At 32.5% G+C, this 22,822-nt stretch overlaps 1 protein-coding gene across 4 annotated transcripts in view; it reads right to left on the bottom strand.

Moving 5' to 3' along the window:
- The window catches only part of LOC114339806 (uncharacterized), an 82,581-nt gene that overhangs the window by 5,810 nt on the left and 53,949 nt on the right, over window positions 1-22,822 (bottom strand). The window contains exons 13-20 of one of the 4 annotated variants that reach the window (XM_050646478.1): window positions 21,661-21,707; window positions 17,293-17,457; window positions 15,640-16,239; window positions 12,239-12,667; window positions 9,383-9,469; window positions 7,571-7,751; window positions 2,449-2,535; window positions 503-655 (exon numbers count right to left, since the gene is read on the bottom strand). In XM_050646478.1, coding sequence (XP_050502435.1) covers window positions 503-655; window positions 2,449-2,535; window positions 7,571-7,751; window positions 9,383-9,469; window positions 12,239-12,667; window positions 15,640-16,239; window positions 17,293-17,457; window positions 21,661-21,707 — 1,749 coding nt within the window. The remainder of the gene's footprint in view (window positions 1-502; window positions 656-2,448; window positions 2,536-7,570; window positions 7,752-9,382; window positions 9,470-12,238; window positions 12,668-15,639; window positions 16,240-17,292; window positions 17,458-21,660; window positions 21,708-22,822) is intronic. The other 3 variants (XM_050646479.1, XM_050646481.1, XM_050646482.1) reach the window with 3 other exon arrangements.

Below are 22,822 nucleotides of genomic sequence, written 5' to 3'. Positions count from 1 at the left end.
ATAATAAATATAATACAGTAATATAACATTATATGACGAACATTGGACGCAAATAACAAACGAAAAAAATGATCCACGAGGATTATATAACAACGAAGAGGAAAAACGAACGATTTATATTTTTTACTTGTGTTTTTGACTTTTGAAGATTGCCATCTTTCGTCCTTTTTTTAGTTTTAAATTGTTTATAACTCGAAAACGATCAACTTAAGAGAAAAATTACAAAAGACCTTTCTTTAGAATGATCCAAAAAATCTGAAATAATATCTGCCTAGGTCGAATTTTTTATTAATTTATAAATATTTTTTAATTATAGATTAATTATAGTCAAAACAAAATGAGATCGGACACCCTTTTTATAATTGTTAACATACTAAATTACATATCCAATAATTTTTATCCATTATCTACTATTACATGATCATTCAACTTACAAGTGGTAGTAAGAATGTGTGTACAATAACCATAATAAAATTTAACAAGTTCAATAAAGTAAACTGACCTGGTTTTTTTTCTTCAGCAAATTTAATAAAATAGGATGGTAAATTTTGATATGGTACCATTCGCTTAATTTCCTCTATTGTCATTCTCTGCAACTTCACAACTAATTCTCGTTTATGTTCTATTTCAGAACTATCCAGTTCTTTAAGTTCATCTGTAAAAAAAACATGATCAAAAAGTATTTTTTCACTTAATTGGTGCTACTATACAACGACTCTTCAGTGCTACTAAAAGTAACAGCAATTGCACTATGTCTATGTATAACAGGGGTGGGCAAATACTTTCAAGCGCGGGCCAAAATGAAATTTTCAAAATCTCTAGGGGGCCGGAGACCTATAATACCCAGTATGTACTATGTGCACACGCTAAAATTTTTGGTGGTCGTTTTTCTCTGCCCAAGAAATTTTTTTGACAAAAATACTATAAGTATCATTTTAAAGCATTTGGACAAAGACATTTGACTGTTAATAATAGATAATACTAGTAGATAATAATAAATTGTCATAGTTGGGTGTGGGTGTACATGCGAACAATTTGTTCCCAGTAAAATTACGAAATTTTTAATGTGGTCCATTATATTAAGCCATAACAAGGATCCAGATAAAAAATAAAATTCAGAAGCAGCTTTTATGAAGATAAGGAAATTTCTGAGTAACCAAAGATTAAATCTGCAAATCTGATATCGAATGGTAAAACGTTATGTCAAGTCAACCATCATCGATGAAATTCAAAGGAGACAACTGATCTGGTATGGTCATGTAGAAAGAATGGACGACGACAGGCTGCCAAAACAAATTTTAAAATTGACGCCGAAAAGAAAAAGAAGGAAAAAGGAAAAGAAGAGAGGAGGGCCGAAACAATCGTAGCTGTGTGGCATTCAGAAGGTAATATCAAAAAGGAATCTTCACCCTGGTGAACGCAACGACGGACTGAAGCTGGAAACTGGGAACCGGAAGGGGGAGAACCCTATAAAAAACAGGGATAATAATAAAAATGATATATGTCCACTCTATTCTCGTTTATTGGATTGTTAATGCTGACTTAATAAGAAAGCTAGAAGCTTTTGAGATGTGGCTTTTTAGGAGAATTTTGAAAATACCATGGACTGATCATATTACGAATGAAATGGTGTTGCACAGAATAGAAAAGGAACAGATAACTTTTGACCATCATTAAAAGGAGAAAGGGCACATACTTAGAAATGATAAATACGTTGTTGTAAGTTGTTGCAGCTGCTGATTATGCAAGGTAAAATCGAAGGAAAAGGGTCCTGGTAGACGACAAATACCCTGGCCGAAAAATATTCGCGTCTGGACCGGGTTAAACATAGATGCTGTTCAGAAAAGCAGAAGATAGAAATTCATTTCATTGAACACTACGAACACTAATACTGTTGATTTTAACAAAATCGCATAAAAGACATGAAAAGCGTAGGCGTAAAATTTCGGACCAGTGCTTTTTAAAGGCATTCCTTATTTTCGAATCCTGAGAAAACTAATAAATGTTTTTGAAAAATTTAAACGCAGAATGAAAGACTACATTATTACCGAGGGCTGAAAATCCCTTAGAATAAACAGTAAATGAGATATTTGAAATTAAAAAACACATTAAATTTTCTCTTTTTTTTTACCTTGTGACTTATTAAAATAAACATAGAAGTTTTCAGGGACTTTCGGTCCTCGGCGATAATGTAATATTTCATTCAACGTTTAAAATTTTCAAAAATACTTATTAATTTTCTCAAGATTCAAAAAAAATGAATGCACATAAAAAGCATTGCGCCTATGTTCTTAAAAAAATTGCTTGCGGGATTTCTCAACGGGCCGGATAAAGTAAGCAAAAGGGCCGAATCCGGCCCACGGGCCGGCTTTTGCCCACCCCTGATGTATAACCACATATTATCTAAAGAATCTATTCTAATATTTTCGAAACAGCAATAAAATTTACCTTTTTGTTCTCTCTTTGGACTCAAGCGTCTCTTGCTTTTTGATTTTGGATGTGGACGTTTGAATTTGTTTTCGATGGGAGATTCATCTACAACAAAGAATGTTTAGTTGTAACACAGAGTATCCAAATATCAAAAATGTCGAAAAATGTGCTATTTCGAAATATCAAACGCTTTCAATGTGTAGATTTTTTTGTCAAAAATTAAATATTACAGATAATTTTTGATATACCTCAAAGTCAGAGCATCTGATACCAAATTTTGACCTTTTATATCCGAAGACAAATATATGTTTAAAAAATCTTACATCCTGTACCAGCTTCAGGCACGTAGCCAGGAAATGTGCTTGAGGGAGGTCCAAACACAACTCATTTTTTTTGTTAAATTAGACGGTAAGGTATTGACAAAAATATTTAGAATACACTTTAAATCCATATGCAAAATTTGAAAAACTATTTTAACCCTAGAATGCTAATACTCATAAAATATATGACGCCGAATTATTTACTGCCAAATTTCTCAACAACGAAAAATCTTAAGAACTTGGGTTCAACAGTTCTTTCGTACTAGAGTAGGCGTTGATGTATTAACGTCAGTTAAATTTTGTGCGGAAGTGTGTAAATTAGGTATTCTGTCGTAAATATTACAACGCTTTAGGTTTAAAACAAACGGACCACGTTGCAGCGCTACGTTGTGGATTCACAAAAGTAGTTTAGAATGATTGGCCGTGGGTTCTTATGTGAAGTGGACGTTCCATCACAGACGAGTGACTGTGGCCAGCCACAGGAACGTCCATTCCACATAAGAACCCACGGCCAATCATCGGAAACTACTTTTGTGGATCCACAGCGTAACGCTGCAGCGTGGTCCATTTGTTTTGAACCTTAGTGTTAACGATAGTAACATAAACCGTCTAAGTACAGCATAAAGATTGCTATGCTTTGCGATTCATTATCCAAATATATGACTGATGTCAGTCCCTATCTTGGTAAAAGCACCGATACCGGAGGATTACCTCTTACAAATTTTTATGTGAAGGAATTGACAAAATCGGTGTCATAATTCGCACAAAACCAATAGGAAGCCAGTTTTCCACGCTCTGTTTATGTTTGATTTGAACAAAAGCCTTGCTGAATCACAGATGCGCAAAAGATTAAACATATCAATATTCGACAAGACATAAACGAACTCCTAAAATATACAATCAGTTTCTCAACCGACTAATCCTATCGAAAGAAACAAGACAGTACGCTACTTATGCCCTAGCCGTTTAAGACGAATGACAACAAATTTCTGTGTACAATGTAAACGAGAAATCTGCAGACAACACAACAAGAATTGCTGTCCAGTATGTCCATTTTCTTAGGAGATAATATATTTATGCCAATTTTAATATACACTTACCGGCAGAAAAAACCGCCACCCCAAAAAATGGGTCATTTTAAATGTCTTCTATGTCCTAAACCTGATGTCCGATTTAAGTAATTCTTTTAATATGTTATAGCCTTATTCTTTAACAATATCCCTGTAATAATATTGTTGCTAGACAGGTACATTGTCATTGTATACAGGGTGTACGAATCAAACTGTGTTTTTTTCTCAAACTTTGGAACACCCTGTGGAATGTTCTAGCTTTTATAAAATACTGAAGTTAAAACCCAACTATAGCCTCAGGTTTTCTTAACATTATGTTTTTTTGTTTCATTCACTTATGTTGGATAATAAAAGACTTACTTATACACTTTAACAACTACCCCTGTTTTTCGTCAATACAGGGTGTTTTTAAATAAGTACGGCAAACTTTAAGGGGCAATTCTGCATGATAAAATAATGACAGTTCGCTTTATAAACGTATGCCCGCAAATGCTTTTTTCCGAGATAGGGGGTGTTGAAATTGTTCTTACAAACTGACGATTTATTTATTGCTCTAAAACGGTTTGTGATATGCAAATGAAATTTGGTAGATTTTAAGAGGTAGTTAATGCGCATTTTTTGGCATACAATTAAGAATTTTAAATTCACCATTGACGTGCATACGGGATATATCTAAAATGTTTATACCCGTATGCACGCCAATAGTGAATATAAAATTCTTAATTGTATGCCAAAAAAATGCGCAATAACTATCTCTTAAAATCTACCAAATTTCATTTGCATATCACAAACCGTTTTAGAGCAATAAATAAGTCGTCAGTTTGTAAGAACAATTTCAACACCCCCTATCCCGGAAACGAAGCATTTACGGGTATACGTTTATAAAGCAAACTGTCATTATTTTATCATGCAGAATTACCCCTTAAAGTTTGCCGTACTTATTTAAAAACACCCTGTATTGACGAAAAACAGGGGTAGTTGTTAAAGTGCCTAACTTTTTTATTATCCAACATAAGCGAATGAAACAAAAATCATAATGTTAAGAAAACCTGAGGCTATAGTTGGGTTTTAATTTCAGTATTTCATAAAAGCTAGAACATTCCACATGGTGTTCCAAAGTTTGAGAAAAAACACAGTTTGATTCGTACACCCTGTATACAATGACAATGTACCTGTCTAGCAACAATATTATTACAGGGATATTGTTAAAGAATAAGGCTATAATATACTAAAAGAATTACTTAAATCGGTCATCAGGTTTAGGAAATACAAGACATTAAAAATGACCCATTTTTTAGGGTGGCGGTTTTTTCTGCCGGTAAGGGTATTATAATTTTATTAAACTTCATAACTATGTAAGAATATAAATTTTAGTTTTATTTTAAATGTGTTTTAAATAATGTCGTAAATTTTACGATGTATTATTAATTACGATGAATTAATTACGATGATTAGTACTCTAGGGTTAATATTTTAAAAATGGCAATCTGTTGTTATTTTTTAATTTAATTAAAAAAAGAATGTGTGTGTACTTTGTACGCACGTAAGAATTTATTCTTCTATTATATAATTTTAACGAAGTAAATATACTAAAAAAGGTTATTTGTATTCTATTTAAATATTAAACTAACTTTCTTATCTACCACTTTCAAAATTTTTTATTAAAACAGCCAAAAATAAAAAAAATGAATCGTCCAGGATTGAAACCCGGGACCTTTCGATCTCTGACCGAACGCTCAACAACTAGACCACCGAGTCTCCTGTAATTGAGAAACGTAAGTTTCGGATATAATTACACAACACGGTGACAAATAGATTGAGTGGTATCGTGATAAAACTGTTATACCTACATATTTTATTATCTTACTACAGAAGAGAAATTCAAAGACACAAAAATTATAATAAATAATACATTTACTAAAAACACTAATATATTCTTTTAATGACTTATTTGCGCTGATACAGATACTATCTTGAAAGATTAGAAACGAACTACATACTTTCTGTGTGCGCATGCGCGCAGATTTATGAAAAATTTTACTCTTAATCGCGCCTAAAGAAGAATAACTTCAAAAATATTTTTAAATCTAAAATATTTTAACCATGTAAAAAGTGCAAGATAGAATTTAAAAAACGGAACCCTATATTTCGTTAGTAGTCAGTAACATCATCATGGACATTAAAATGATATTAAAGATACAATGGTGAAATTAGGTATTAAAAAACAACTTATTAGAGTGAGATACAACATCTATGACGACAATCTCACCCTAGTAAGTAGTTTTTAATACCTAATTTCACCATTGTGTCTTTAATATCATTTTAGCCTCTCTGTTGATGTTAGTGACTACTAATGAAATATGTGATTCCGTAGAAAAGAGTAGGTACAGCTGGTCTTCTATAAAAAGTAAAAGGTAAAAGAATTTGAAACGCTGATAGAAAAGTTTCGTAATTGGTAAATCTGATTTTTAAATTGGATATAAGTTGATCCCTTCACTGAATAAAAACAGAAATAGTCCTAGTACAAAATAATAATAATTTCGTTCACTTAAAAAAAAAATCATAACTTGAGGGCAAACTTTCTGCCTTGGTACCAAAGCCGAGAATGTTTTGGAAGGGGTCCGGACCCCATGGACCCCCCTTTGGCTACGTGCCTGACCAGCTTGAACAGGTCTAGTAGATGTGCTTAATAACTGTTAACTATCAAGTATAAAAAGTTACAGTTTTTCTAGATAATCAGCCCTGTGATGAATCACCGGTTTGATATCAACATAAACATCAAACACATTTTTGTGAATTCTTTTCGAAGCTATGGTAGAATTATTTTATTTGTAAATTAAATAAACATATTAAGTACAATTCAAAGAATGTATACAAAAAAAATCAACCAATATATTGAAAAATAAACCATTGGGGACAAATTTTTGTCAGGCTGCTAAAAAAAGGATTTTGCGGTGGATATCAGAACTCGTCACTGGTCATACGAAACAAAAACTCAAAAAGATTTAATTAGCTTATGAGTTTCTCGAGGTAACAACGTCGAGTTTTTTTATTTTTAACGATTTTTGAATTTTTGGTATCACTCAGAAGTCAAAAATACAAAATTTTTGGTAAAAATTTTGTGAAAAACAACAGATTTATTATTGTAGAACAAAAAATAAGCAACAAATGAAAAATCGGAAGTTGTTACCTCATGAAATGTCTAAAGAAAATCTATGCAAAATTTCAGATAAATCGGTAAAGTAGTTTTTCAGTTACAATGTCCACCGCATTTGAAAAAGCAGTTTTGAGAAAAATGCGTTTAAAGTTTTGACAACTGCATCTTCATCTTCTTATTTGTCTGCCAAATCGTAAAGTGATGCACATTGGAATATGTTTTTGAATCGCAGAGTAATCTACAAAAGAGAAGGCGAACAGTTGTTTAACGTTTACGCTCAAGCGTACTGGCGCGAAGCCGCGGCAAAACGAGTCGAAGGTAGGGATATTCAACACGCTGTATCTCTGGTAATTTTACTCCGATCAATCTGAAATTTTCAGAGAGTATTCTTGAAAGTATGCACTTCAAACCATACCCCCCCTTAAAGTTAAGATAGCTCCAGATAACTGTCTCGATAACATTAAATATGATACATCACACCAATTCGACGATTATAACTTAACTATACGATAACTTTACGTTATATTTAACGTGAGAGGTTCATCACAAGGCTAGTTATGATAAAATATTTGATACTAAAATAATATTTTTACCTGTAGTTGTATCCGTCGACAATTTTAGCTTTTTGACAGCTGGGTCGACAGCATCTTCGACAGATATTTTTGATTCACCAGAAACTTCCATACTTTCAGATGTTGTTGAGTTTGTTTTGGTGTCCAGATTTTCTTTAGATTTACATGTATTTACAAGTTGCACCAATCGAAGTCTATCGTTCTGTAAATAAATATCAATTTATATTATTCAAATTTACAATTCTTGTTCAATCATCTAAAAACGTACTCAAATATTGCTTTCAAAGTGCTTTCAAGACAGCCAAAGACTCAAGGATCCATAGGCAAAATCACTATGATTCCGTTAATGAATTTAGTTTGTTTTTAGAACGTTACATGTTTTGAGTGTAAATAAAAACGTTTTGGGGAAAACCAAACCAGTTAAAAAACGAATGGTTTGACAAGGAATGCCAAAAAGCAACAGGTAACAAAAATAGATCATACCTAAAGACAAATCAAGCAGAATGTACAAGAAGAGCCAAGAAGAAATACCAAACACTAAAAGAGAAGAAAAGTGATAGCACAGAAGAAAAAAAAAGGCAATTTGAGCTGTAAGGATGGAGAGGGAAATATTCTAAATGATTCTAGTCTCACACATAACAAATGAACGAGTACGAGCTATTATGAACAGGGAACCAACCATAAATGAAGAAATCCAAGAAAAACAACTTTGTTGGTGTGGCCGTGTACAAAGAATGGAGGAACATCGGCTCTCAAAGCTGATAATGGAATGGCAACCCCCGGAATGAAGGAAAAGGGGCAGACCGAAAACTACCTGGATCAGTGGAATCCAAAAAGCAATGTCAGAGAGAGATCTACGACCACGAGATTGGACAGATCGACGCGGCTGGAAAATAAGAACATAAACCGGTGTTATATACAAGATGGCAACAGGCTGCTAGAAACCGAACAGAATGACAACCAATCTTGAAGCAGGTCAGTTGTTGTAATGAAATACAATTATTAAGGTTACATACAGTCGGAAAAATGAAAGAATACCCATTAACGATCACATCAATCACATACAATCACCTATTTTGTATTTGCTGTTCTTTTTCTGTAATTAACAAACGAGAGAGATAGATTATTAATTATCTTAATAATATGTGATTGATGTGATCGTTCATGGGTATAGGGCTTTTCATCGACTGTAATTTGTTTCGAGCTTCTGTCAAATATCGTATAATCCGTGTATACGCTATGAGCTCGTAGGTAGAGGGGGTAGTTAAAAATTCGCGAGCGCCAGAAGTGACAAGTCTGTAAGTTTTTACTGGAAATTTGACATAAATGTCAAAGTGATTAATTTAAAACATTGAAATTAAAAACGTTAATAGGAACTATTATTAGTTGGTCAAAGTTGTAATGTATATTTTTACCTTAAATATACTTACGTTTTAAATACTGAATTTGAGTTTTTTTTTAATATTTCGTAATATATAATTATAAATTAATCTAAGCGCCATCTACACGGTAATTGTGAAAGTACCCGAAGTAAGAAATGAATATTTCATTAATAGAACGTTAAAATGATTAGCAAAATCTTTAAAAAATCGATTACAATTTAATTACTTTTTTGCGTTGTAAATATTAAGCGATAATAATTAAATAATAAATTAAAAAATTACCGGTGAAAGTTGCATTAGTAATCCGCTAGGAGCGACACCAGCGAAGCTCAGAGCGTATAACATTAATATACATGGATTATACGATATATGACAGAAGCTCGAAACAAATGACTGTGAATGAAAGCCCTATTCTTTCATTTTTCTGACTGTATAATATTCTTATTATTACCTCTAAATCAAGAAGCTTCTGTTGAAGATCAATTTGTTGAGGAAATTCTTTCTTCCGTACTGCATCGATTGCTTCCAATTTGATTTGCTAACAAGAATATTAAGATTTTTACAGGTAATTAACTCTTTGTTTTTATAATTATAATGTAATTGTTATATCTATATACTTTAATCCCAAATCATGATTTACAAAATTTATTCATTGTAAATCATGATTCCGGAATGGGAATAGATATGTATATGCAGTGGTAACTATCTAACAACTTTGTTTTTCGCAGATGATCAGGTAGTCGCAGCGAATGATGAGGAAGACATGGACTACATGTTTAGAAAACTAAAGAAAGAATTGGAAAAAATATTCCCATGAGATTTTTTTTGCATAATCACATTCGTGAGACATCTTATTTCAAAGTTTTAGTTTCAAAAAGGTCTATCCATTTTTTTTAATCAAATTGGAAAAATCAATATTTTCGGCCCGGATAAATTTTTTTTAGGTTGTTTGGATCATTCTGGACAAAAAAGGTTTCTTATAATTTTTTTTAAAGTTGATTGTTTTCGAGTTATAAGCAATTTAAAATTGAAAAAAAAAAAACAAAAAATTGCCATTTTCAAGGCTTAATAACTCGGTTAAAAGTTATTATTATTAAAGTCAGAAATTGACTCAATCAAAGATTAAAGCCACCCCTACAAGATCCTGAAGAATTTTTTGGCATTATTTTATTACTAAGCTGTTATTTATAAGTAATAATAATGAGCGCCATGCACGTATAAGGCTGCCGTCAATTGTGAGTGCGAGAGAGATGCTAGTCCGGCAGTCAACAATGCATCTTACTCGCACTCACATTTACAGCCGCGTCAATACGATCTTACCGCTCATTGTTAATAATTAAAAATAACAGCTTAGTAATAAATTAATGACACAAAATTGTTCAGGATCATGTAGGGGGGGGGGGAACCGAGTTATTAAGTCTCTTAAAAATGGCCATATTCGCGTTTTTCAAATTTTAAATTGCTTATAACTCCAAAACTATCAACTTTAAAGAAAAATTACAAGAGACCTTTTTTGTCCAGAATGGTCCAAAAATCCTAAAAAAAAAATTGTCCGGACCGAAAAAATTTATTTTTGCAATTTGATAAAAAAAAATTTTGGACCACTTTTCGCTTGGGCGAATTCTAGAACCTTATTCTGGGGTGTCACATGAATGTGATTATGCAAAAAAATCTCATGGGAATATATTTTCTAACGAACCCGCCGTTTTCGTCTTGTCTAATATGAAAAATGGTGCCTCAATATGAATATGTCAAAGATAGAGTATCTTAAAATAGGGGACGATGAAGAAGATCCAGATTGAGAAATTAGAACCACAAAAACATGTAAAGAATTTCCCGCAAAAAAGCGGGAAACATTCTAAGCTCTCTACTATGGTCTAAAGATATAAGACAAAAAACGAAATTGATAATCTATCGTACCTTGGTAAAGCCTATTATGACTTATGGGGCAGAAGTTTGGCAGATCACGAAAAAAGATAGAAAAAGGATAGAATTAGTAGAAATGGATTATCTAAGGAAAGCGTGTGGTATATCCAAAAAGATCACATCAGGAATAAAGATAGGACGACAAATACTGTACAGTGCTAGTCAAAAGTCCGTACCCCCCTCGTATCTTTTGCACGGTTATACCTATAATAGTGAAATTTGGAGGGAGGAAATTAACGGACGTAAGCTTCTTAACTAGTCATGACAGGTGACGTAATAGTGACAGATGACGTTACAGAGCCACTGTGACCGATAATTTTAAAAGGGACCATATGGCAAGTGATACCTCGTTTGAAAGGTATTCAAAATACCTATTCAGTCATACAAATTTTTTTGGGTTTAAGTTGATTTTGATTTTTGTAAATAAATTAAATAAACATAATATCGTAGTTTCGCATTCAACTAATAAAATTTCAAACGTCTCCCTATGGTTTTTTTGTAACAAAAGTTGACGTTTTTCGACTTTCTAGTAGTTTTTACGTCAGCGTCAACTTTTTTGACAAGTTATCATAGGCGGACTTTTAAATTTTTATTAATTAAATGCGAACCACAATTTTATATTTATTTCATTTATTCATCAAAATTAGCTTAAACTCAAACAAAATTAATATGACTGAATAGGTATTTTCAATACCTTTCAAATGAGGTATCACTTGCCATAAGGTCCCATTTAAAATTATCTGTCACAGTGGCGCTGTAAAGTCATCTGTCACTATTACGTCACCTGTCATGACTAATTAAGAAGCTTACGTCCGTTAATTTCCTCCCTCCAAATTTCACTATTATAGGTATAACCGTTCAAAAGATACGAGGGGGGTACGGACTTTTGACTAGCACTGTATATTCCAGTGTAGATTGAATTGAAACGAGACAACTAGTGTGGTATATGGTCACGTGAAACGAATGAATGAAGATAGATGGCCAAAGAAAGCTTTAAATTACATACAGAGTTTATCTGTAAGTATTCCGTATTTTATTGATTTTTACCATATTCTCCGGCTAAACCGGATTTTCGATAACCCGGATCGGCCGTGGTCCCGATTAATCTGAGTTATCGAGGTTCCACTGTATTTAAGTATTGTAGTATGTAGTATTACGTCATTGTAGTATGCTACAAAGCTACCTGAGGAAAGAAAAGCCAAAACGTTATGAAATAAAGGATGTTGAATAAGCGAGTACAACTATAAACATAGAAAAGGAAAATCGTTGGCAAAAAACTCGCAATGTAATTTAAATGTAGGATAGTTAGACCTGAAAAATATTTGTCGGAAAGCGTAGTGTCTTAAAACACTCAAATTTTATAGTAATTTATTACACTTACCAGTGCAGGTAATTTTAAATGCTTAGAATTATCTAGCGACTCTACAGTAGTAGATTTTGGTACCTTGGGTGACATCTCTTCAGTATTTATGTTTTCAGAACATGCTGCTGTAGACTTTTCTGTAGCTTTATCCGTTCCACTAGATATTTTTTTCCTAGTAGGTGATTCAGTTAAATCAATTACCACCTCGGACATCTTATGTTCCGCAGATATTTTTTCGTTTGGAGAATCGTCAGATGTTTTAGATGCTTCTTCCAGAGTTACTGCGCCAGTTTTTGACTTCGTGGACAACTTTGGTTCAGATTTATCAGATGCTTTTGCAGAAGATGTACCTGAATCTTTAGAAGTCTTCGTTGTTTTGGCAGAATGCAATTGCTTATCTCTCATATTCGAGCGTTTTTCAGTCTTCTGCGCAGCGTTTTGTTCTTCCTGATGGATAATAAAGATTTTTGTATAATTTATCAACAAAAATGCTTTTTTTTTGTCATTGGCAGCTTTTATTAAAAAGCTATTTCTTTAATTTACGTATGACCTACATAGGGATCGATGGCATATCAGCGAAGATTGGCAATGGACGGGATTGGCGTAGATGTAATACTGGATACGTGTAACATGATTTGGATCACAGGTGAATGACCTGATCAGTGGTGTGAATCGACTTTTATCCCTATCAATAAAAAGGATCACTATCCGTCTACAATAATTACAGAACCATTGCCTTTATTCCTCATGCAAAAAAAAATCCTGCTACATAATAATCAACGATCGGCTAAAGCACATTCTATTTCCTGAGATAGCCAAAGAACAATGCGGATTCGTACCAGGAAAAGGAACGCTTGAGCAGATATTGAACACCAGATGCATAATAGATACAGTCGGAAAGATGAAAGATTACCCATGAACGATCATATCAATTCACTTATTTTGTATTTGCAAGAAAACATGCATTGTTTCGGAAAAAATCAAAAAACAAGCTTATATTTTTCTAAAACTTTTTTTGTTAGTTTATATACATGTTAAAGTAGAAAGTTCTACTCGCTGATTTGGCCGCTAATTGTTTATTAATTGTTTAAACAATAACAATTGTTTTGTATAAATAATTTTAAAAATATCGTTAAATTCATCATTTTACTTTGATCAAATATGTTTCTATTTTGTTTTTGATTATGCTGAATCCGAATATGGCATTGCAATTTGAAAATTCTTATACAGAAACTCTTATACAGTATGTCTGCGTAGCTAGGAACCTCATAGAAAACTTTTTTATTATCAATTTTATTAAAAATTTTTAATTTTTAATTTAAAAAAATTATTCTTCATAAAATGCTGTGGACAGTTAAAAATCTAAAACTCAACCATCAGATATCAAATTTTATCAATTTTATACGAGTTATGTCAAAAATTTGAATTTCGTTAAAGAGTAAAGTACCTTTATATTCCAGAATATCAAAAAATGCTATTATGAAAAGTTGTTTGAAATTAAAACTATGTTTAAATATACAATTACATCATTCTAATCGAAACAAAAAAATTCATTTTCAATTTTTTCTCAAATTACGGATACTCATCATCACTTTATTACAATTATGATAACTATTTTATTATCACTTTTACGAAAAAAGTTATTCTTCATAAAATGCTCTCCCTCGTCTAAAATCTAAGATACAACCATCAGATATCAAACTTTTTTAATTTTATATGAGTATTTATTATAAGAGTAAGTGCCTTTATTATTCACAATATTTTAATTAGAAGGCTGTAATTGAACACTAAAACAAATTTTTTAATTCCAAACAACTTTTCTTAATAACAATTTTCGATATTGTGAAATATAACGGTACTTTACTCTTGAGTGAAATTCATATTTTTTGACACACCTCGTATAAAATTAATTAAATTTGATATTTGATGATTGCATCGTAGATTATTTACGATGCAGAGGATTTTATAAGGAATAACTTTTCTTCGTAAAACTGATAATAAACAAAGTTATCAATAGGTTCCAAGTTACGCAGACATACTGTATAAGAGCTTAAAAATTTTTTTTGTCGAACATTTATTATTGTTAAACCTTATTATTAAATGTATTTTAGGTAAGTTTTACAGAAAAAAGTTTTGATCACTTTGTATAAACATTTTGTTAGCTGGTAATTGTCGGTTTTTGTATTACATTTTTGTTATCTTTCTTAATTTTTTCAAAAAGAAATAGTCTATTTCATTTCTAAAGTAAAATAATTTAGTGCATTTTAAAGATTACATCCTATGCTTTAAAAAAGCACTTATAAAACTGTAACAGATCTGTTCAAACTTGAGTAATACCGTCTTAAAGTGGTGGTATGTAATTCTAAAAAACTACAAAGATTTCAAAAATTACATTTTTTGAGACGTTGTATCATTTGAATTAAATTTTTGAGATTTTTTTTGAATGAAACATCATTTAGTAAGATGCTTGAAAGGTACGTTGTGCAAAATTGAGGGATTTATAGGAAAAATTGTATTAGTTACACATTTTTAAACAAAATTCATGTAAGGCTCAGTTTCCTCCCCCACCGTACTTATGCCCATACATTTTATTTCTTTTTATTATAACCATAAGATAGCTTAATTATTCTTCTTTCATGTTCAATTTGTAAAATTTCATTTGATCCATTAGTTAAATAATTACATTAAAATAACTCAGCCGTGCACTTCGCCTTACCCTAGTTTACAGTGCGCCAATGTTTGTGAGAAGGGTGACTTTAGCGTTATAAATAAAAAATTATAGAAGATACAGATTTAATTTTAGAAAATTCATGAGTTTTTTTTGTAAAATTTTCTGAATTTTTCATTGGTCAAGTCAGTTTTTTCTAAAATTTATATTTTCGGAGTTATTTAAAAAAACATCAAACTTCGTAGTTCATTTGTTTAATAAAAAATGAAGCACCCACTTCTGGAGTAGAACTTTTTGATATGTTGTTTATTAAACATTTCTTAATAAAATTAGAAAAAGTTCTATCTTGTTTGATTTTTTCCGAAGTGAAAATCTATATGCACTCCCCTCCTCAGAGACTGAAATTTTCTATCAAAAATTTGGCATTTTATTTTGGATATAATTAGGTCTACTTCTAATTATATAGTAATAAGTCCTAATTTTTTAACACAATCCATACAAGTTAATAATTCTGCGTGGTTGAATCGTTAAAAAAGAATATATTTACAATAGAAAGATTGTTAAAAATTGAAAAAAAAAAAGAAAATTAAATATAAAGGTTCTAAAAGGGCGTCTACGGCACTCTTTGAACGAACTGAAATATAACACGTCTCTTGGTTTCGTTTGACAACGAAATTAGTAATTTAGATATATTTACATTTATTGTATTTGGTTAATCACCTTTAAAAATATTAGTATTATCAACTCTTACTTTTTCTGCAGCAGATCCATGTTTTCCGGTATTGGTTGGTTCGGACAGTACGCGTGACTCCTTAAAGTTAGTTTTTTGAGACTGTTTCTTTACATCATCTAGTTGAGACTGTTTTACATCAGCTGCATTAGATTTTTCCTTAGCAACTGCTAGAGATCGTTTGACCTGGGTAGTTTTAGATTCAGAAGATTGAGATTGTTTGACGTCAGCTGTCTTCAGACTCTTTTCAGATTCTCTTTTTTCAGTGTATCTAGAAGACTTTGTAACCTCAGTATCTTTTCTTACTCCAGCGCCTTCAGATTCTCTCTCTTCACTACGTCTAGAGTCTGTAGATTTTCTCTTTCTAGATGTTTTCGGTTTAATTTCATCGTCTCTGTTGTCAGTGTCTTTACAAGGTGTTCTCACTTCAGCCTTTTCCGACAGTTTGACTTCAGTGTCTTTAGACGACTGTATGACTTCAGTATCCTTAGGCTCTCTGTGTTCCGTACAAGAATTTGTGACTTCGTCTGCAGATACATTTTTTCTTTCTTTGAAGGATGCTATCCTTTTTTCTTTTTCGAATGTTTTAGATTTTATCTTCTCGGCGCATGCTTTTTCTTCCTAAAATACGAAATAAATGGAAAACTACAGGAAATGTTAATAAAAAAATATAAACACATGTGGATTGGTTCGATATTGTAACGAAATAAGTTAAGTTTGACCGACCGCAAAGAACGGTTCCAACCCGACATAGGCTAGAAAGATCTCAATCTAACAGGTTATGTACTAGAAGCGAGGAGACGCGACGGTCATAATACCGGTGAAGTAGAGATGGGCGTGGATTATAATGGAATCATATACAGATAGTTTGGTAATGAATGAGCTTAACCTTAGATTTCTAAGATCTCTCCTTAGAGAAAATATGTCTTATAATTTTTAAAAGCCTCGGAGATTGTTACCAGAGAAGGTTTCCACTGTTTTCAATTTGATGGGATTTATAATGGTATTTTAATATCGTTTTATGTATTAATAGATTAAAAACTTAGTCTGTTTCTTAACAGATGTCGCTACAGCATCTCAACCATTTCTTTCGTTGCAATCCGAGACTGCACGCGTCGGAGTATCCTGGTCCAGTCAGAGACAAGAGCATATGTGTCTACTGATGAGGGGCAAAAAAGTCCCGAAACCGGTATAGACGCTTGCTGCAATCTCTGATTGAACTAGAATATAATGCTGCTGCGTTTTCGGGTTGCAACGAAATTGAAAATGTTTATACATTTTTAATGTTTAATTTACTCTACTTGAAGTACGTAAGAAACCTTCTTGTTGGAGCTTTTACCAAGCTGAGCAGATGGGATGTGAATTACAAATTGTAAAATTCCCCCATTTTCCTATAGTCTTGGCACCCGTATGGCTCATAATTTTTAAAAGCCTCGGAGGTTCCCACTGCTTTCAATCTGATGGGATGTAGAATGATATTTTAATATCGTTTTATGTATTATTAGATTGAAAACTTAGTCTGTTACATATGTTTTTTATTTGGCAACAGCGCTTCCCTGCTAAACTTGACAGTAGCGATGTCATTAAATCTATGACGTTCGCCTCTAGTTGTTTGGACTGCCCTTTAACAACAAAATGAGAAAAATTGATAATGGAAAACAATGATATAGTTACCTGTATGTTTTCTTTCATCTTCTGAATGATGTCATTATTAATTGTACCCTTTACAAGTGGTGCTACACTGGCTGATGGTTTTTGCACATTGGATACACCAGATTTCCACATTTCCCAGAACTTTTTATTTTCATCTGATTTAGGACTTGTTGATTCATACCTAGACTGTGTACATATAAAAACTTAATAATTGGACAGTAAGGAATATTAGAAAATGTGAAATATATTATGCAAGATAATTTTAAAAGAGCGAGCAACATGTTTTTGATTGAAGCGAAACAAATTTTTCCGATATTTTTAATTATTTTACTTTTACGCCTAAGTCAGGGTCAGAATCAGTAGAACATTTTTTAATAGCAATGGGGTCAAATAAGACATAGTTTTAAAGCTCTTACAAGTTCCTTTACATTAATCTTTAAATTCTTTAATTCAGATATCAGAAGACTTGTGCGGACCAAGATTCTGCCAAATCTATGACAGATCTCCAGACAGGTGCGGTAGCACGCCAAATAGAATTCTATTTTGTGACGTCAGCAAAATATAATTCTATTTGGCGCGCTCTGGGCCCTGGAGCATGAATCGCATTTAAGAATGTTGTGGAGAAATTGTTGGACAACAATAAAGATCCTGATCACAAAAATATAGTCAAAATGATGTGAATGTAGGTATCGTGAGTGAAGAACACGTTGGAGAATTTGGGTATTCACAAATTTCTAGGGCATCGTTGCCAGTTCAACGAAAATATTATTGAACTCTTGAGCCAGTTGTCGGACAGACCAACTATCTTCTATTTTAGAAATTATTCTCGTTTTATGACACTTACTTAATTGACATGGCATCATTAAAAATTTATTTTGACCAACTTGTCAAATCTGACTGATGTGAAGTAATTAAATAAGTTATCGAGGACTGGACCTATTGCTTTTTATTATGTGTAATCGTTTAATTTTTCAGTTATAAGTGGATTTTTTAAGATTAACTTAACCCTCTCTCTGGTTATTCAATTTATAAAAGACGGTTTTTTGATGATAAAAATAATACCTATCTAAAAACTTTATACATTTTTGAACGATCTTTTTTTATTTAGATTTAGTGCAATTCCGTTATCTGTAATGGCAACAACGAAGTGATTAACGAACCATTGTGTCAAGTCTGAACACAGGTTTACATGGGAAAAAAAAGTGTACCAGTTTTTTATGACGGGAAGTGTACAAAGATACAAGCATATAAAACAATCATACGACCCGTTGTGATGTATGGAAGCGAAACATAGACGATAACAAAGGCAAGCAAAGAGAGACTACGTGTTTGAGAAAGAAAAATTGTAAGGAAGAGCTTTGGACCTGTGCTTGATGAAGCAGCAGGACAATATAGGGTAAGAACTAATACAGAACTCGAAGAACTTCACCCAGACGCCAACATCATAAAAGAAGAAGACGCTAATGGACAGGAAGACCTCAGAAGACATTCTGACCAAAGAACAGTAAGGCTGGTATGGGAGGAAGTTTCAACTGGAAGAAGACCACGTGGACGCCCTCGACTCCGGTGGCGAGATAATATAGCAGGAGACCTGAAAGCTATGGGCGTGGAGAATTGGAGAGAGGTTGCTCAAGACAGAAAACATTGGAGGCATGTTGTCGAGTCGGCTAAAACCCACGAAGGGTTGTAACGCCACGGAGTGGGCACCATTGAGTTCACTCCCGTCTTGAGCAGGTAGTTATTCTATTAGTCGAGTTCACTCCCGACACTATTCGAATTCACTCCCGAGCGATTTTACAATAAAGTATGATTTAAGGATATTATTTTTTTGAAATTTAAACATTGTCGCCAAATAGCACTTTTATCGTAAAGCAATTCGAGAAGTTTTTCCAGACACTAAACTTAAGGGATGCCTGTTTCACTTGAGTCAAAGTTGGTATAGAAAAATTCAACAGTTGGAACTGTCCCACGGATATCAGTCAAAAAACGGTGCAGAAACAGATATAACTAAATATATAACTTATATATTTGGTTTAACATTTCTCAAAGCAGAGAACGTTGGGGATTGCTTTGCCATAGATCTTGTTGCAATTCAACCAGAAGATGAAAGAGTGGTTAAGTTTAGTGACTATTTCGTTGAAAACAAAAAGAAATACGGTAAGTGAAAAAAACTTGTTTTCTTGATGCATGCCCAAATCAGTGTATTTAACTTGAAATAACAGAGAAACGGTCGATTTTAGGTGTTGTATAATGCTACCAATAACTTTTGTTGTGCTTGAAAAGACCTTTAAAATAAGCAATATAAAATGTCGATTACATTCAATGAAATTTAAACATTGTTGCCAAATAGCACTTTTATCGTAAAGCAATTCGAGAAGTTTTTCCAGACACTAAACTTAAGGGATGCCTGTTTCACTTGAGTCAAAGTTGGTATAGAAAAATTCAATAGTTGGAACTGTCTCACGAATATCAGTTAAAAAATGGTGCATAAACAGATATAACTAAATATATAACTTATATATTTGGTTTACCATTTCTCAAAGCAGAGAACGTTGGGGATTGCTTTGCCATAGATCTTGTTGCAATTCAACCAGAAGATGAAAGAGTGGTTAAGTTTAGTGACTATTTCGTTGAAACCTATATTGAAGAAATATAAACATTTCCTCCTCACATATGGGCTGAAAATTCTTCGTCTTTACAAAGGACAACAAATGCATGTGAGTCTTTTCACTCTCGCTATAATGCTTCATTATACAACACATCCAAATTTTAACCAGTTTATTTATGTTCTCCAAGATTTTCAACTAGATGCTCATATCAAACTTCAAAGTATAGATACCGTTGTGAAAGTGTACGATAGAAAAGTGATATTGAGAAAAAACTTAAAGATAATAATTTGAAATAACTACAAAATAACGGCCTTACCAATTTTGAATTTATAAAAAATATATCAAATATGTTGTAAAAAAAAGTAAACGGGGCAGTTATAGCAATTCCATATTTACTCTAATGTATGTATTGAATGAAACTTAGTAACCAAATATTAACAAGAACATAACAATGAAACTTTTCTTGAATTATTACCAAGTTGCATTTTTAAAATTATCCCAATTAGATGTAGATGTGCAAGAACGTCTAATAAGAAATATACTTTTAAGGGGGGGTATGGTTTGAAATAGTTATTTTTTTTATTATTTCAAATAAAAGTGCATACTTTCAAGAATACTCTCTGAAAATTTCAAAATAATCGGAGGAAAATTACCAGAGATACAGGGTGTTGAATATCCCTACCTTCGACTCGCGTTGCCGCGGCTTCGCGCCAGCACGCTTGACCGTAGTGAGAAACGTTAAACAACTGTTCGCCTTCTCTTTTGTAGATTACTCCGCAATTCAAAAAACATATTCCAATCTTCATCACTTTACGATTTTGCAGACAAATCAAAAGATGAAGATGCAGTTGTCAAAACTTTAAACGCATTTTTCTCAAAACTGCTTTTTCAAATGCGGTGGACATTGTAACTGAAATTTTGCATAGATTTTCTTTAGACATTTCGTGAGGTAACAACGTTGAGATATTTTTCGTTTTGTGCTTATTTTTTGTTCAACAATATTAAATCTGTTGGTTTTCACAAAATTTTTATCAAAAATTTCGTATTTTTGACTTCTGAGTGATACCAAAAATTCAAAAATCATTAAAAATAAAAAACTCGAAGTTGTTACCTCGTGAAACTCATAAGCTAATTAAATCTTTTTGAATTTTTTGTTTCGTATGATCCAGTGATGAGTTCTGATGTCCACCGCAAAATTCATTTTTTTTGAGCTGCCTGCCAAAATTTGTCGCCAATGGCTTATTTTTCAATATTTTGGATTGAATTTTTTCTTAAATATTCTTTGAATTGTACTTAATATGTTTATTTAATTTAAAAATAAAATAATTCTACCATAGCTTCGAAAAAAAAATCACAAAAATGTGCTTGATATGTTGATTTCAAACCATACCCCCCCCCTTAAACGAATGATTTGTCAACAGTGTCCAGATTTTAAGGTATATATAATAATTACTTATATTAATGACGACTTAAAATCGCCTGGGAGTGAATTCAAACATTACCTTTTACGTAGTCAGGTAATATTCATATTTTGGGAGTGAACTCAACTCGTCCCCACGGAGTAAGTAAGTAAGCAAGTAAGTGACTGAGACAAAGAGAACTTTTCAATCAAGAAAATTGAAAAAGAACGAAAATGGAGTACAATAATACCATGGAGAGGTAACAAGAGATAACAAGAAAACAACATAATAAAAACTCTTGTTACCTAGCAATAAGAAATAAAGGAGAAACTATTTAACAGTTTTGCTTCCACTGTTACAAAATTGTTTATAAAACTTACTTGTTTACTCGAAGATGGCGAATTCTCTTCAACCCTTGAAGCAGAATCTGTGGAAAAAAAAATAAATCAATAATTGATCTACAAGAAAATGGACAATGCCCAAATATTTTTAAACACATTATTTACCTGAAAAAATTGCTAAATTGCTAAAAATTGCTGTATTTAACCATCTGAATTCAAACACTGACTGATATGTTTACTATCCGCTTTTTTTTTAATTACAATTGCATAAACTTCACTTTTCTAAATTTAGTTTTATCTTAAAAAACTTATTCACACGTTGGCTTTTAAACTACCAGCCCCCAAAACAATATTCAGTCATAGTATACCCAACCTATAGTAGTGCAACTCTGCCTCTTTGGTCACCCACTTTTATGGCGAAAAAGGGTTGACTGCAAAGAGAGTGGGCATTACACAATTATTATGAAAATAACAGGAAGCAGAAATCAAAAGAAAAATGTTTTAGCCCATCTTTAACATTTTACTTTCAATATGACAACTGAATCAGTCGGACATTTTTTAGTTTTGGACTGATTCCACAGATGTTTATATTAACATAGACCGAGCAGTCTGTAGAGCAAAATGACGATACCATTTTTTTTTTCGTTGTTCGCTCTCTCACTCCCAAGACAGTGTTTTGAAGTGGCTCGATGTAGAAGTGTGTACAGTCGGAAAAATGAAAGAATACCCATGAACGAACATATAAAACACGCTGTATTTTCCTGTCACCGTGTCACAAAGAAAATTGTCCAGTGCATGTACATGTAACAATAATTATTACATGTAATTACGCTGGTCAATTTTTTGTGTGACACGGTGACAGGAAAATACAGCGTGTTTTATATGTTCGTTCATTAGTCCTGTCGCCAGGGGGGGTACAACGGCCTCCTTTATTCAGATGGACTTACCCAAGTTTTTTTTTATGTATTTTGACCCGTAGAACACGAATTTTTTGGGTAACAGTTGATCCGGATGTCGATAAGATTGTTATAAACAAAGAACTTGAGGAATTACATAACAGCGATTTCTCGCAAAACAAAACATTTTTTTGTATTTTTTGGGTCATTCTAAGCCAAAAATGTTCCTACAAGTTTTTTCGTAGGATGCATAGTTTTCGAGATAACCGCTGTTAAAATTTTAAAAAATCGAAAAATTGCAATTT

This window comes from Diabrotica virgifera, chromosome 3 (assembly GCF_917563875.1).
Source record: "Diabrotica virgifera virgifera chromosome 3, PGI_DIABVI_V3a".
In the NCBI taxonomy this organism is placed as follows: Eukaryota; Metazoa; Arthropoda; class Insecta; order Coleoptera; family Chrysomelidae; genus Diabrotica; species Diabrotica virgifera.
This window is presented reverse-complemented; position numbering and strand designations above follow the sequence as displayed.